The sequence below is a fragment of the Marmota flaviventris genome, chromosome 1 (genome assembly GCF_047511675.1).
Source record: "Marmota flaviventris isolate mMarFla1 chromosome 1, mMarFla1.hap1, whole genome shotgun sequence".
In the NCBI taxonomy this organism is placed as follows: domain Eukaryota; kingdom Metazoa; phylum Chordata; class Mammalia; order Rodentia; family Sciuridae; genus Marmota; species Marmota flaviventris.
The window spans coordinates 197,001,482-197,018,223 of record NC_092498.1 but is presented as its reverse complement, the minus strand read 5'-3'; the positions used below and the strand labels follow the sequence as shown (position 1 = coordinate 197,018,223).

At 53.5% G+C, this 16,742-nt stretch overlaps 1 protein-coding gene across 7 annotated transcripts in view; it reads left to right on the top strand.

The window, feature by feature from the left end:
- Positions 1 to 361: 361 nt before the first annotated feature.
- Scn5a (sodium voltage-gated channel alpha subunit 5) overlaps positions 362 to 16,742 on the top strand; it is a 78,611-nt gene continuing 62,230 nt past the window's right edge. For all 7 annotated transcript variants that reach the window (XM_027932276.2, XM_027932275.2, XM_027932278.2 and 4 more), the window contains exons 1-4: positions 362 to 634; positions 3,107 to 3,225; positions 9,565 to 9,654; positions 11,059 to 11,187. In XM_027932276.2, coding sequence (XP_027788077.2) covers positions 362 to 634; positions 3,107 to 3,225; positions 9,565 to 9,654; positions 11,059 to 11,187 — 611 coding nt within the window. The remainder of the gene's footprint in view (positions 635 to 3,106; positions 3,226 to 9,564; positions 9,655 to 11,058; positions 11,188 to 16,742) is intronic.

The window sequence follows — 16,742 nt, the reverse complement described above, 5'->3', positions numbered from 1 at the left end:
GGACCAAAGGGCGCGAGCCTTTCCTTCTGGGTTGCATGGGGCAGGATGACAGTGCTACGATGCTCACTTGCACCTAAGCTTGTTAGGGTGGGACAGGGAAACTGACCTCCCTGCCAGTACCCCACAGGCTCTGGATTTTCCCACGCTGGTGTCAGCCAGGTTTGCATGTGCTGTGGTTGGTAGCCTGGGGTCTCCAGCCTCTTTGCAAGTCCGGTCCTTTGCTCCACCTGCACAGCCACCCCTCGCAGGTCTGGCCATCCTGCCTTCTGGCCCTGGCATCCCGTCAGGCCCATTATCTGTGTCTTTCAGCTTCCCCCAGGCAGCCTGAGGACAGCCTGTGCCCCAGAAGCAGGATGAGAAGATGGCAAACTTCCTGTTACCTCGGGGCACCAGCAGCTTCCGCAGGTTCACCCGGGAGTCCCTGGCGGCCATCGAGAAACGCATGGCGGAGAAGCAAGCCCGCGGCTCGGCCACCTCGCAGGAGAGCCGGGAGGGGCTGCCCGAGGAAGAGGCTCCTCGGCCCCAGCTGGACCTGCAGGCCTCCAAAAAGTTGCCAGATCTCTATGGCAACCCACCCCGAGAGCTCATTGGGGAGCCCCTGGAGGACCTGGACCCCTTCTATAGCACCCAAAAGGTGACTCCCACCTTCCCCACCCCCTTCCCTTCCAGGCACTTCCCTGCAGTACAGCAGAAGAGAGAGGGCCTTCCCTCCATAAGGACTGTGTGGGGGGCAAGCTCCCCTGGGCTTTGGGGTAATGACTCACTGTCAATCTATATTCCAATCACCTCAGTTTTGGAGTTCTAAAATAAAAGACAGGAATTATGCAGTCCAAGCTGCTGGTCTGGTGCTATGAAGCAAAGATAGAGCAGCTTCTGTTGACATCTTGCCTTCTGGCGGAAGCTTCCTTTGAGAATGACCTGTGGCTGGGTGTTCACCTCCCTCCTTGGGACTCCGTGGAGTCCTCCCCATCAGGAGGTGTGCACGTGAATTGGAACCAGTGTCCTGCCCTGGATCCAGTGTGGGCACAACATATGGCCACCTCTCCTAACTAGGGACAGTGCACAGCCCCCACGCCCCACCCCTCAGGCAGCACGAACTAACCAGGCATGGGAGAGTCCCATAGGCAGGGCCATAGCAGCAGCCCCTGAGCCTTGTGGACCTGCAGAGGGGCCATGAAGACCACTGGAAGATCTCAGGGGTGGAGGGAGAAAGGATAGTGATTGCTGGGGGTGTAGTATGGTGGGGTAGTTGTTCTGCCCTTGTCCCTCCTGGGTGTAGGGAGAGGAAGCAGCTTTTGTCCATTAAGGCAGGTGACTCCAGCTTCCACCCAGGAGCTAAATTCCCCAGTCCAGATCTCCTGCCCTGCACTGCCCTAGCCTTCTCTGTGAGGACCATGTGCGCCACCTTGCACCCAGCCACAGACCACAGACACACAGGATTCCTTAGAGGCTTAGACTCCCACCTGCTGCCCACGCTTCCGGGCCTCACTCTTAGAGGGAAGTGGGTTGGGACCTGGGGAGGACCTTTCCCCAGAAAGTACCAAGGACAATGGCAGGTGCTCACATTTTCTGCAGCCAGCCTTAGGCTAAGGAGGCACTTGAGGGGCAGACAGGGCAAGTGTGGTCAGTGTGCCCGTGTGTGAGCACCTGGCAGGTGTGAGCACACATGCCTATGTCACCGAGTGCCGAGTGTATGCAATGGTGGTTTGAGACTGTTTAAAAGCCTGAGGGTATGTGCGCGTGGATGTATATGTGAGTGGATACGCGTGTGAAGGGAGTCCCTTCCCCCAGTCTATATAAACAGGAGGAAAAGGAAACCTTGACCCGGGTCCTGCTCCCAGGCAGGACCAGATAAACTTCCCCTTGGTTCAAGTGACTGAAGTGGGGTGAAGGTTGGGGGATGGGCCTAGCTGGGGTCAGAGTTATTAGGCTGGAAGGTGGGTGAGAGCTGAAAGTAAGAACTGGGTTGGGGTTGGGCCACAGCGGGCAGTGAGTCAAGGTTACGGTGGGCAGATGGATGGTGATTAGGTTGGAGTTAGCTGGGGCAGGCAGGAGTCACTGCAGGTGGACTTGAATGAGTTTAGGTTAAGGGTAGGCTTGCAGAGACTGGTGTCAGTTAGCCTGGAAGGAGTTGGGAACACCATCTTTTCTGCCTCTGTGTCTGAGAATGTCTGAATAGAGGCTCCAGCTGTGGTCCTGGCCTTGAACTTCCTGTCTCCCCTCGCTGAGCCCCTGACCACGCTGCCTATAGCCCTGTGGGCTGATGGAGGCACTGCAGCAGAACTTGTGGTTCTAATCTACCTGGTCAACTTGTCTCCCCTGCCCAGATAAGCTAGAACCTTGTGTCACCAGCTTAGCCCTTGGACAAATGAGATCCCAGACCTGTGCCCATCACACATCCAGGCAGGTTGGAAGACCTCTGTCCTCTGGGCTGCTGGCCCAGATCCCCACCTGCTGTGCTCACAGCTCCACCTCCAGCCCTCATTGCTCCCACACTGCTTGCTACGCTGCTCTGTAGGCAGGCATCTTCTAGAAGCCAAGCGATGGGGTTGCCTTGAGCTGCTCGTGATTCCCCTAGAGGGAAATGCTAGGTTGTCATTTGCCCTTGACTTCAAGAGACAGGGTCTCAGGAAAAACCAATGGTTCAGTGTTTTCCCCTTCCCTCCTCCTGAGCCATATGTCCTCCCAGCTTCCCCATCCCCCCAGCCATACCCTTATTCCCAGGGAGCCTGGTGGGGAAGCCTTGCAGGTCCAGGAGAGGTCAGTGGAGGAAGAAGGGGAAGGAGGAGCCATCCCAGGTCTGGGCCTCTGCTGTGACAGCAGTTGGACAAGGACCATGGAAAACCCCTACTTCTTGGGGCTATAATCTTGAAACTAAACTAGGTCTCAACCAACCTGACCTTACCCTTAACTAGGCTGCTCCCCACCTCACCCATGAGTGAGGCAATGGGGACGACTAGCCCGCTGGGTATGCTGGCTGTCCTTTCCCGCTCCTCTTTCCCCAGCTAGCCATAGTCCTAGGGCTCTGACAGCTTCCCCCCAAAAGCCCCTGTCCGCAGGGCCTAGGGGTTGCTGCTCCTGACCTCTCATGGCTCTCTGTCCACAGACCTTCATCGTGCTGAATAAGGGCAAGACCATCTTCCGGTTCAGTGCCACCAACGCCTTGTATGTCCTCAGCCCCTTCCACCCTGTCCGCAGAGCAGCAGTGAAGATTCTGGTTCATTCATATCCTTTGCAGTTAATCCCTGCTGTGTGCACCCAGGGGGACTTCACTGGGGCTGTGCCTAGGGTGCTGCCCCCACCCATCCTGTCCTAGTTTAGAGCCAGAAGTGGTGCCGACTCCCCACTGCTCCTAAGACAGACAGCATAGCCACCAAGGAATGGCTGATTGGAAATGTAGAAACTTGACCCTACCCTAGACCTGCCGAGCCAGCATCTGACAAGATCCCCAGGGCATTTCCCGGGCATATGAAAGTTTGAGAAACCCTTCTGATTTCTTCAGGAGAAGAGTATCCCAGAAGTCAAGCTCCTGAGGACCCCAGAATAAATGAGACCCGTTAGCATTTCCTGGCTCCAACATTCCCACCCACCATGACCCCTGGGCCCTCTACCATCCCACCCACATGCAGAGAGGGACCTTCAAGCAGGTTCCCCAGGCTCAGACAAGGAAAAGCCATTTCCCAGTAAAGAGGCCTCCAGTTTATCTCACGTGGGCATCTTTCGAGGGAGGCAACACTTGCTTTTGGACGAGGTGTTGACAAAATGTTTGCAGTTTCAGAGCATCTGAAAGAACTCTGGTTAGCGTTAAATTACATAAACCACAGCCTAAAAAAGCTCCAGTCTGCAGAGAGTAGCCGAGTGGTGCCATGGAATAAGGGCCCCGCACTGGCTTTGGGCCTGAGAGGGGCCTCATCCAGGCAGCACAGAGGATGGGGTGCCAGGCTCTATTCTTGCCTGTTCTCTGAACTTCAGAGAAGGGGCCTCACACACAGGCAGAGCTTCACAGAGAGGGAGAGGCATGGACCAGGGCGAGGGCATGCTGCTTGACTTAGCGGGGTGCCTGCTGGTGGGTCTGGTGGGCTGGCCCTACAGAGCTCTCCAAGGTCCCCCTTGGCTCTCCTCTTTGAATGGGCATTCCCCTTGGGAATTTTACAGTCCCCTAAGAGTGATAGGGCTGCTACACAAATAGCTGTCATTCCTGCCAGACGGTGGTCACAGCGGGGTAAAAATCAAGCAGCCAGAAAGGCAAGCTACTTTTGTGCTCTGAGCCTGTCTCCGGCCTCACTGCAGGGGCGTGGCCTCCCTGAAAGCATCCGCGTCTCTCACCTGGGGCTTCTCCTGCAGGTATCTAACCAACCCAGCACTGTTTGGCAGCCACAGAACCCCCCAGGGATGCAGCGGCAATCCCAGAGCCCCTGCCAGGAGCTGGGCTGGGCCACAGGGCCAATGGAAGGTCAGGGAGACCGATGGGCAGGCAAGGGAGGCAGGGGGCATGGTGGAGTCCCCAGCCTGGCCAGAGGGTCCACTGAGCAGTGACTTTGAGGCTGTGAGGTGCTGATTGCATCTGGCAGGACCCATCCTGAGGGCTCTGAGCCAGCCTCTCTCCCCCAAGGCAGCTGCCCCAGGGAAGTGATCAGCATCCTGGAGGCCCTGCACAGGGCTCCCAGCGGCTGCCTTGGCCCTCCACTGCCTAGGGATAACACATTGTTGGTCCTCGCCAGCGCCACCTAGTGGGATTTGTGGGCATTGGGGGAAGAAGGGGCCCAAATTTGTGGGGTTTGCCCCTCTGAGGCCTTGAGCCCTGACATCTTGAGCCACACACCTTGAGTGTATGGTGCTGTCCTCATCAGTAGCATCAGCATCACTAGGATTTGGTAGGAACTGCCGAATCGGGCCCCACCCCAAAACCTGTTTTAACAAGGTCCTCACTGTGGTTGCTTCCAAATGCCTGCCTGTGAGGGCCACCTCAGTGTCACCCAGGTGGTTTGTTTAAAAGGGAGATTCTTACGCCTTTCCAGACCAGAACCACCAGTGCCAGGCCTAGGAATCTACTAGCTCTTCCCACATTTCTTTTTTTTTTTTTAACAATTGAGGTATACTTCCTATATCATACAATGTATCTAAAAGCACACAATTTAGTGGTTTTTAATATATTCAGAAGTTTATGCAGCCATCACCTCTACCTTTCATCACCCCCAAAACAACCCCTGTGCCCACTGGCAGCCCCAGCGCATTTCTAATGAACAGTCAGATTTGATGTTTTGAATTGTGGAATTTCACTCTGCTTAAATTTTTATATTCATCCAAACATCTATTGAGTCCCCTGCATGTGCTAAATTCCGTGCCAGGCTCTTTGGAAAGGGCAGGCAGGGCAAAGGCACATTTAGAAGAGGGCAGGAACACAGCCTGGTGAGGAAACCTGCTCCCCTAAAATAACCGAGAGGCCCCCCGAGTGGCACGCTAGCGCTGCACCCTTGTTCCATTTCACTTTGCTCTTTGCTCTGTGCTTGCAACGCGTCCCTGGGAAGTTGCTGAAAAAGTAAATAAGGCACGTAGAATTATTATTTTTTTTCTTACATATTTTTGTAATAATCCTGCCGAATGTATTCCTGCCGGGATTACATAAAGGAGACCCACTGGTCTCCAGATTCCACGGTAGTCACATTCAGAGAGGCCTCGTGTTCACAATGAGAAGCATTTTTGCTTTCCTGGGTGCCCAGGATCTGCTCACAAAACCCTCCCACGTTTCTCTACCAGATTCAAATGGGCAATCAAACTGTGTGTGTGTGTTTGTGTGTGTGTACATGTTTGTTCAGTAGCACACCCTCATGAAAATACCCCCGTGATTAATTCCCTTCTCTTTAGAAGTCTTTAGACTCCCTGGGATTTGAAGACTTAAGCAGTCCAAGTTTCAGGCATTCCCCACAACCAGCACTGGCAGTCCTTGCTGGTATTTTAATCATGAGGATGGGAGTGGGTGTTTGGGACAATGACACGACAGGATTGAAGATGTTCAGCTGAGCTCAGGCCTGGAGAGCTGGCCTTTGCCTCTGCCCACACAAAGGACCAGCTTGATCATCGGCCTGAAATTAGCAGGCAGTGCAAACAGGTATGCTTTGGCTGGGCATTCAATTGACTCATCTGTCTGGTATTGGCCGCATGCTGGGCTCCATGGGGGACCTGGGATGCTTTGGGCAGACTCACATGGACTAGGGGCTCAGTCTAGGTAGGAAGAGACCTCGCTCACACCCGCATATGCACACACACACACACACACACACAGAGGAATGACTGAAAATAGTGTACGTGCTGTCCTCAAGATGGGAAGCCAGGCAAGATTCTGAGCTGTCAAGTGGCAGAGGGACGAGAAGCTGCCTCACTCACTCCAAAGCCATGGGTGTGTTTAGAAAAGACAAAATCCAGGTACTAGGATTTTGGTACTAGGAAGCATGTGGCCTGGGGTTCAATCCCAGCACTATACACACAAAAACCCAGATAGACATCTCCTGTGGTTGCCACCATGAGACCAGCCCACAAACCCAGCTCTCCCCTTAGCCTCCATGTTAGAGTTCTCCCTCCCCCTCTGTGTGTCCAGCCATGTCCTCTGGTCCTGTCCACCCTTCTCTTTGCAGAAGAGCCTTTACTCCTTGCTAAGGAGAGCTGTGAGCAGTCACCTAGAGCTGGGAGGAGCTGGCTGCCCAGGGAAGGTCTGGTTGTCCTCAGTCCCCACTGCTTCCCCAGGGCCAGCTGGGTGACTGATTGATGGAGGAACTGTGGCCAGTCTTGGTGCCTAACTAAGCTTCCTCTAGAAGCTTCCCTGCCCAGCCCAACCGGAGCTGTGTCTAGTTTCTCATAATATCCCATTTGGGGGCTTTTCAGGGGAATGGCTCTGTAGTCTCCCCACACAGGGCCAGGCCCTCATGCTCAGGTGAGGGTTTGCTCTTAAAAATGACACTCCATTTCACCCCCTTCTGGCTGTCAGTATCCTCACTCTTAATGGAGCCCTTTACCTCATTTGGTGTTTGTATTTTCTGTGGGTAACATAAACCAGATGAGGAATAGCATACCTGCTTGGCAGGTAAGGGCCTGAAGCCATGTGATTCATGCAGGCCCATCCGTCTGGAGGCAGGAGAGTGGACCAGGTGGCCCTTGGTGTCCTTGTGCAGAGAGGGAGCCCCAGAGGTGAGGCCCAAATGGGAGGAGGGATGAGGCTAAGGACTCGCCCTGCCCCCCATCAGCTTTGCACTGTATACAGTAGTCTCCTGTTGCTGCTGGAACAGATAGCCACAAACCCAGTCACTTAAAACAGCACACAGTCTGTAGGTTCTCACTGAGCTAAAATCAAAGATCGGTAGGGCTGAGTTCCTTTTTGGTGGCTCTAGGGGAAAAACTGTTTTCTAGGCTTCTCCCCCTCTCTAGAGGCTGTTCACATTCTGTGGATCAGGAATCTTCAAGCCAGCAATGATTAGCTGTGTCTTTCACAAGACTCTGACCCCTGCTCCCCTCTTTTATAAGTACTCTTGTCATTGCATTAGACCCACCTGGAGTATCTAGGATACTCTCTCCACCCCCAAGATACTTAATTTAATCATATCTGCAAAATTGCTTTTGTCATATAAATATGTATTCACACTTTCCAGGAATTCAGAAGTGGTCAACTTTGGGCAGACTGTTATTCTGCCTAGGACAGTAAACTGGAACTTCACCTCTTCACTCAGTTTTCTCATCTCTTAAAATGGAGACAGAGTCCCCACTTCATCGGGTTGTTGAGAGAATCAGATTAGTTAGTGGACTCAGAGAGCAGAGCCTGGCTCCCAGGAAGGGCTGAAGAAGTCTCTGCTCTTGGCACCATGACCTACCTGTTTCAGGAATCATCTGGGATCCTCAGTGGACAGTTTGGCAGTGGATCTGTGGGGATGAATAAAACTGGTTAAGAAGTTTGTTAACCGTCTTTCCAGGGAGGAGAGCTTTGGAATGGGTCCTGGGTGTAGGAACATGTGTAAGGGAGGAGGGTCTCAAGATGAGTGCCTGATCCACCTCTGAAATCTGGAAAAGGAGCTAGGCGTGGCCTTGGAGATCCTTGCAGGCAGAGGGCTGGGAAGATGCCCATTGAGGGAGGAACCCCAGTGTGTCCTTCGGCCAGGGTGAAACCAAGGGCTTCCTTGAGGGCACTAGAGCTGAGCATTCCTGTGGGCCATCCCCGATTGGCTGAGAGAGGTTCTCGGAGCCAGATCACCCCCTCAGCTCCCATGAGAAGTAGGAGAATTTGTTATCAACTGGAGGCTGGGTCTCGGAGGCTGACTTCCTGATTGCCTGGACTCCTAGACGGAGGACTGGAGGTGGGAAGAGCATCGGCCTGGTTAGATTCCATGAGGGGCCACCCTACACTCTCCGGCCAGGGCAATCGGCACTGGCTGCAGAGGTCTCCCCTCCAGATGAGTGGCACTGTGGGAGGGAGGAAGGAGCAGCCCCTGGAGCTCAATTACTGCAGCTCCTGGGCTGCCTGTGGGAATCGCCTTTGGCAGTTGTGTGCTCAGGGCTGAGGCCGGGGCATGGTGGAAAGCACAGCCTCTCCTCTTGGGCTGGGGAGGAGATTTGTGAAGGCAGCACCGTACCCCTGCCCGTGGCCAGGCCCCCTGGGAGTCCCCTAGCCCCATGAGGCCCAGGCTCTGCTCCTTGATTCTCTGCAGGTCTTACAAAAATGAGGAAGGGATGGAGAAGCTCATGGAGAGTCCTGTCCAGCCTGAAACAGCAGCCAGAGTCAGGGGTTCCACAAGGCCTGAGGCCTTCACTGTAAGGCCAAGAGCCCACAGGGATGTCCAGGACACAGTCCTGGTATTTGAGGAATTCCCCTTGTGGTGGGGAAACAGGGCTTTGTCGTTCCTTGAGCAGCCACACCTAAAAGAGGAGATGGCTAAACGGGAGGTGACTGATGTTCTGGGGGTGCTGAAGCCAAAAAGTCAGGGCAGGCTGCTGGGGGCGGGGGGTTTCCTGATGAGAAGGGCTTTTCTAGACAGAGCAGAGGACAAGAGAGAAGAGTGGGTGCAGCAGCAGGAAGCAGCCAGGGAAGCAGCCCTCTGCTCCCCAGGATCGGTGGGTCCCCCTGAGGTGAGTTATTTGGCAGCAGAGCATTCCTAAGCAAAAGCCCACCTGGCCTGCTCCCCTAGAAGTGAGGAAGAGAACTTAGGGCCCTGCACACCCGGGCTTTTCCAACTCAAGGAGTAGTTTGTAAATGCCCATCTCCTGCTCATACAACCAGCTAAAAACCTCTGAGGTCTGAGATCTGCCCTTTCTCCTCCCCTTCTTCTATGCTGAACCCTACAGAGTGGTGTCAAGTGTCTGGAACCTGCTAGGGGCTGTGGAGCAGGATGGGGGTCCAGCAGCAAGTGCCAGGGAGAGGTCAGAGAGCGACCTCATAGAGAGGCATTGGCATGGACCCGTCACAGAGTCTCTCTTACCCATCTGGCAGCCCTGAGCTGGCAGTGACAGCCCCAGGGACAAGAACCTCGGTGGTGGTGGCGCGGCTGACCCTCTGTCCACAGATTTCCTTGACCCCTGCGCCATGCTCTTCAGCATGCTCATCATGTGCACCATCCTGACCAACTGCGTGTTCATGGCCCAGCACGACCCTCCGCCTTGGACCAAGTATGTCGAGTGAGTATCTTCCGCGCCTGTCCTCCATTTGGCTTCATCCCTTCCTTTTCCACTGCCTGCCATGGTCCCTAAAGTCACTCCAGAAGAGGACTGTGTCCAGAGCCAGAGGCCACCCCCTTCTTCAGGCTTGGACCACCTTCTACCCTCTTTTGCCTTCTCCAGTCCTGCCAAGCACTGGATGTAAGTCGTGCCCTCAGGGGAAGAAGTTCCCCTGATTGGCTGGCAAAGTGGGGAGTTTCTCTTGTCAACCCCTAAAGAGAATTGAGGACATTGGAGAAGGCTCTGAAATAATAAGAGTAATTCATTGAGTACTTAGCGCAGGCCAGGCACTGTGAAAAGAACAACAAACATCATCTCCTTCATCCCTCTGGCAATCCGTCAGTGTAAGTGCAGCCCCTGTTCCCATTTGACAGATGAGCAGACTGAGCGTTGGAGCAGTAACTGGCCTGACATCATGCAGTGAGGCAGCATGGCAGCAGGAAAAGGCCAGGGCTGTCCCCACTTTGGTACCATATTCTGCTGCCTTTTTCAGGTTTTTTTCTTCTAGAACCATTTGCACAATTTGAGAAAAGTGCTTCTGGCCTTTCTTTCCCAAGTGAGAGGGGGAAAATGTTCCTAAGAAGGTTCTAAGCATTTGACTAAGCACTTTGAGAATTATTGTACCTGGCTCCTGTTTATCGGAGACTGACAGAATGTCCAGTGCCCTTCATTACTTGTGACTTGCCAGGTTTCTCTCCATGTTTACAAAGGACCACGTCATGCTGGAGGTGCTGGGGCTGAGTCCAGCTGCTCCGAGACCTGGGATGTGGTCCTCTCCCATTCTAGCCTTGTGAGACAGTACCAGCATCCAGACATTGTAGATTCTGCAGGCTTCCCCAAGCAGATTGAGTACCCCTCACTCAGCCTCATGTACTGGAACATCAACACCCTTCAAGTCCAGGGTGGACAGCTGGACCCACCTACTTTATAGGCAATTGAGGATGGACCAGGTTCCCTTTGCTAGCTACTGAAGATCCATACACCTGGGTGAGAGGCAGCAACTCTGCCTGTCCATGGTGTCCCATGGTGCAGACCTGGGACCTAGGCACGTGGACCCCCAGGGCTAGGGTAAGGAGATAGGTAGGGATCTTCTTACACCAAGACAACCAAGAGAGAGAAAGGAGAGTTCATTGGACACAGAGAAGGCACTCAATAAAATAAATGGGAAGATGGATTAGTTAGCCAGATATCTGGAACAGAACTGCAGTCCCCAACTGCAGATCTGCCACGGGATATTATAGGGAGCCTGATATGCTAGCTCCTGGCATGGAGTGTTGATGCAGCTTGTACCACGAGGAAAACCTGGTGGGACTGGTCTGTGGGCTTCAGCCTCCCTGAGAACCCCGATGGACCTTTCCTTCCCAGGTACACCTTTACTGCCATCTACACCTTTGAGTCTCTGGTCAAGATTCTGGCTCGAGGCTTCTGTCTACACGCGTTCACCTTCCTTCGGGACCCATGGAACTGGCTGGACTTCAGTGTGATTGTCATGGCGTAAGTATCCTGCTTGCTGCGCCATGCTGTGCTGTGCCAGGCCACACTGCGGGGTCTGCACAACCCCTGCCCAGGCCCCAGGCCTTCCAGGCTTCCCCACTGCAGGCTTCCTGTAGCTCTGAGCTCAGGTTGTAGAGCAACCAGCCTTGGTGCTATGGCAGCAGGAGGATGGGCGAAGGCCCTCAGACCATCCTGGTGGGAAGAAGCAGATCCATGGTAGCTCAGGTGGCCATGGTGGTCAGGCTCCTTGTCTGGGGCCCATGACATTTCCATGCTCAAGGGACATCATTAAGTTTCTGTTTTAGCATCCTCTTCCCTTTCCACTAAGGGAAACCAACATTATAGCCCCAAATCCCAGGCCCACTATGATCAGTGACCTGGATTCCAAGGTGATTAAGAATGAAATTACAGTAAGGGTATCACTTCTCAAGAGAAGTGACTGGATACCCCCAGAAGCTCATGCCATGTGGACCAGGGCAACTGCTGTCTCCATTCAGAGGCCCTGCGTTTGGCACATTGTAAAGCACCTGGTCACTGATCCAATCCAGTGGATCCTCACACTAGCCAGAGACATGGGCTGGAAGAGGCCACTGAGCCTCATTTTACCAATGAGAAAACGAATGCCAAAGATGCACAGGGAGCCCACCGAAAAGTGAATGTGATCCCTGCCTGCCGCAGCCCTGGATGAGGCTTCACTTCCTTTCCCAGGACATCTTTGCATAGGGGTCAGTGTTGAGGAGGTACTCTGCCCAGGATGTCTCAGGGATCACATGGGACAACTGATCAGGTGGATGACCCTGCCATGCAGAAGTCCTGATCAGGGGCTCAGCCATTTAACTGTTTCTGCAAGCCGAGGACTCAACATGTGCATCTCAGTAAGGAGAGAACTGAGAAGATTCTCCTCCTACCCTGGCAAGCCCTTGATTTCCCCACATGTGAAAGGACAGCGTCATGCTTGTTGGGATCAGAGGCTCAGTTAACTCCTACTTTCTGAGATTCTTGCATTCACTGAATCTACCTATTTGTGACAAAGTCTTTAACTCCAGATGGAAGCAACCCTGAGCTCAGCCATCTGTGGTGGAAGGAGACAGGGACTGGACTCTGCTGATGGGGTACTTTCAAGCTTGGTGGAGACCCTGGTTTTTAGAAGATGCATTAGAACCTGTTTCCAGACAGGCTGTTTGTGAACTCACTCCAGGCCTCCGTTTTACAGTTTGAGAAATTGAGGCAAGGCAATGCGGCTTGACCCTGTGTCGATGAAGGCCCAAGTCGAGCCGAGTGAGCAGGGAAAAGAGTAATGGGAGATGAAGTTGCAGCATGGTGTGATGAGGGATATGTTATACCATCCTTATAGGTCATGTTAAGAGAAAGGAGCGATGGTGCTACCGGGGGATACAAGCGGGCAGACCTGTGACCTGATTTACATTCTATAGAGTCCACCCCAGCTACTGTGTGGCTGCAGAGTGGATGGAGAAGGAATGGAAGGTTTGGAAAATGTTAAGAAGCATCCAGGATGAAATACTGAGTGGGTAACTGGATATTCCCATCTGGAGTTCAGGAAAGAGGTTCAAGGTGGAGGTAGCTACACAGAGGGTATATAAATCCAGGGGACCAGGTGAGGTCATATAGGAGTGAACGTGGCTATGGACTGTGCTGTGGGACACGCCAACATCTTGAGTCAGGAAAGAAGAAGTTCAAGCAAAGAAGACTGGAGAGAGTGATATCCAGAAAGACATCCAAAAAAAAAAAAAAAAGAAAGAAAGAAAAAAGCATGATCCAATTGAAATACACCTGGAGGAGGTTGAGGAAGCAGATGGCTAAGGAGGGACTGTTGGGTTTAGGAAGGTCATTGGAGCCCTTGACAAGAGAGGTCCCAGTGGAATGGAAGGATATGCACTTGGTGAAAAAGTGTTCAAGAAAGGGGGGAGGGGAAGCATAGACATATAGACATGGTTTTTATGGGGCTTCTATAAAGCAGAACAGAAAATGGTATGGTAGCCAAAAGGAAAAAATAGGTCAAGGGAGGACTTTGAAAGAAGGTAGGCTAATGGAAATGATCCTGTAGCGAGGGGACATTTGATGGTGTAGGCAAGGGGTAGAGATTGCAGGAACAAAGCCCTTGAGCTTCCAGAGGGAGCAGGAATCCAGTGCCTAGGTAGAAGGTGCACTGACCTTCAGCCTAGGGAAGGCAGAATTTCAGGTGGAGATGGAGATGTATTGATGGAGTTGATGATGAGAGAAGGAACTTCTCTTCTGATTGCTTCTATTTTCTCTGTGAAATAAGCAGGATCATCAGTGAGAATGGGGTGCTTGCCTGAGGCTTGAGACAGGGAGAACCCTGTGTCACAGCCAGAAGGCTGTACCGATTTGGGGACAGAGTATGCTTGCCAGACTGGGAGCTCTGGCTCTAAGGTGCCCTATGGGCCAGGGGCAGTGATCCACAGGGCCCTGAGACCAGGTGACACAGAAGGAAGGAGGCTTCAGGCAGAAGAGAGCCAGTATGTGCCTGAGCCTTTCCTACCTCCCCATCCTGGAGCCTAAGCAAAGCAATGTCACCACCGAGATGCTCCCTACCAAGCACTTCACCAGAACCAGGCACAGCAGCAGAACAAGAACTCAGAGGCTTAGATAGCATCTCGCAGCTGTAACACACTCACTCTCCGTGAGGCTGCCCGGACACATTGGAGTTTCAGCTTTGTGCTCTTGGTGGGACTGGCCCCACAGCTTTGGTTGACAGTGATTCTGCCTGACAAAAGCCAGCTCCTTCCTGCTTCTGAAGAGCATTCTGTAAAATATGGAATGGTTTAATACCTTAGGGTACCTGGGATGATCAAAGGAGTCTTGGATGGCAGAAGTTCAATTCAGTGAAACTTCCCATCCACCCTCCATTGTACAAATGGGGAAACTAAGGCTCAGAGAGAACCTACCATTTGCCCAAAATGAATCAGTAGCAGTGCTGGAACCAGAACCAAATGTCCTACCTGCTGGCCAGGGATGGATGGGAGAGGTATCCCATGTCTGGTGTTTCTGGGCAGCTATCAGCCTGATGCCCCGCCCCACCCAATTGAGAGGTGATGGCGGGGTTGGGGGAGTGCTTGGAAGCCTTCCAGGCTCAGCTTGCAACCCTCCAGCCGGAGCTCCTCCTGTGCCCCCCCCCCCTTGGCTGGGCATTACCTGTTAGTTAGCACAGCCTCCCACCTTCTGGGGTTGTTATGGAAACCAAACCTGGAGGGGAAGGAGGGAGGGTAGAGAGGAGGGGTGGCAGTCACCCGCAGTTGCTAGCAGTGTGGGTTTCGCCATCTCAAGACAAGGGTGGAGCAGCATCTGCCCCTCCTCGGCCTTCAGAAAGGCTCCCACGGTGCTGGGGCTGGTGTGCCAGGGTAGAATTCTCAGGCACCAACTCTGCTTTCTCTGAGGCAGGGCCCATAATCTCACTCGACCTGTCTGCCCCTGGCCAGTCGCTTGGCCGTAGCAGAGGAGTGGACTGGCTCAGAGGAGGGTTTTGCCACGTCCCATACCACCACCCTTCTCACCTCTGAAACTGGCCCTGTGCCCTGACACATTCAGGGGCCCCAGGAGAGGGCTCAGTGGGGTCTGGGGTCCCAATATGGGAGGCAGCCAGACACCAAGTTCTAGGTAGAGTGCAGCAGCCAGCAGGTCCCCATGTCATAGACATGGTCCCAGACACACTGTGCCCTCACCCAGCCCTGCCTCCTCCTTCGAGACTCCCTCAGACCCACAGCTGCCCTCTCACACAAACACACCACCAGGCCCACTCCCACTCCCACTCCCAACCACTTGGCCAGCTTTGGAAGCCTGCCAGGAGCACAGATGTGTTCCTCCCTGTTCTGTCACCCGCCTATCCTTGTCACCTGGGGATCCTGGCTTCTCTGTGCTCAGCATCAGCTGCTGAGGAGGCAGATGATTAAGTGGAGAGCAGGTACTATCTGTGCTGAGGACCCTGAAAGTGAGGCAGGTAAGGATAGGCAGGGTCTTCCCTAGAGACACCGGGGAAGGCACCAGGGCTCTCAGGGGTGGGAGGAGAGAAGCAAAGACAGTTGTTCCCTCTCTGACCTGCACAGTGGTCCACTGACTCCCTGTTACCAGAGGAGCAGCCTTGAAGTCAGTGTCCTGAATGAGAGGATGTGCTGTTCCAAGCCACACCCAGTAGACCAGCAGCAGGAGGCCGAGCCCACAGCCTCTGGGGGCTGACCCATGGCTTCCATGACATGACAGCATTGGTGGTATACCAAGCTCCAGCTCACAGTCCCATGGCAACACCATATCTAGACAGAGACCCCAAGAAGAATGTGGGACAGAGGATTTGGGTTCTGAGCCATTGAGGAACATGGAATAACTCTTGAAAGTTGAGTTAATGGGCACATATGGGCCAGAACAAGGGAGGTGACTTCTGCTCCCCGGTGAACCATGGGGCTGCATCTGACTGCTGTGGTGGAATTTGCAAGGTGAAGTGAGTCCAGGAATGGACACTCTGCCACAGGAAGGGTCTGGTGTAACCAGAGGCAGAAAAGCTCTGGGGATGTATTTGCAGACTCCCTCTCTCTCTGTAGGGATAGGTGAGTGAGGAGGGAGAAGGCCCATTTACAGAGCCCCATGAAGATGAATGGGCCTCACAACTGGAAGAGGATGTTGGTGTCAGCCTAGTGTCAGGGCTTGACCCAGTGACACCAGGACATTGAGTCTCTTGACAGCCTGTAGATACCCGTGGCCTGAAGAAGAATTCAGAGGCTCTGAGCAGAGTGGAGGGGCCTGGAGGCCCAGGCTGCTTGGCAGAATGAGTGCCCACTGTCAGGCCATTCCTGACACTTGTCCAGTGTTGCAGGGCTGGTGTCCTGGGCCTGACATCATTCAGACACCTGGGTCAGACACTCTTGGTTAAACATCAGACATCCTATGTTCGATGTTCTTTGTTAAACACTGGACACCTCCAGTTAAATGTCAGACACCCTGGATGCGAGGCCTTTGGTTAAATATCACCGGTCATTTGCCATTGTCCCAATGGCTTTGATCACACACTGTCCATCTGTCTCTCAGACATCCATCTGATCATGTGGCCTGTCCGCTGCATGTCCTCACATTCTGCTTGTGCAGGTCCCTTCCCCCAAGAAACCAATGCCTCCTATGACTGTGGAGCTTGAGATGAACAGCTGTCCAAGTCCTAGATGGGAGCCCCACAGCCACTCAATCCTGAGGACCGTCACTCAGACCCATGCAGGATAGACCATGAGAACTCTTCATCTCCCAATGTCACTCCTGTGGAGACCCAGGGTCATCCCTGGGCAACACCAAGAGTACAAGGATGACCCTGTGGTGGGGCACTGACATCACCCAGGGGACCCTCATTCAGCACCTTTCTCTTCTTGGGTTGGCCATTGCCTGTGAGTAGTTAAAGAACAGATATTCAGGCAACCTCCTTTCCCTTCTTCAATGTCTCTTTTTTCCAATGAGTACTCAATGCCACCTCCACCTTGTGACTTCAAGGCCTCCTGTCCACTCCTTGAACAGAGAGATTCATAGTTGGAAGGAAGAAGTGG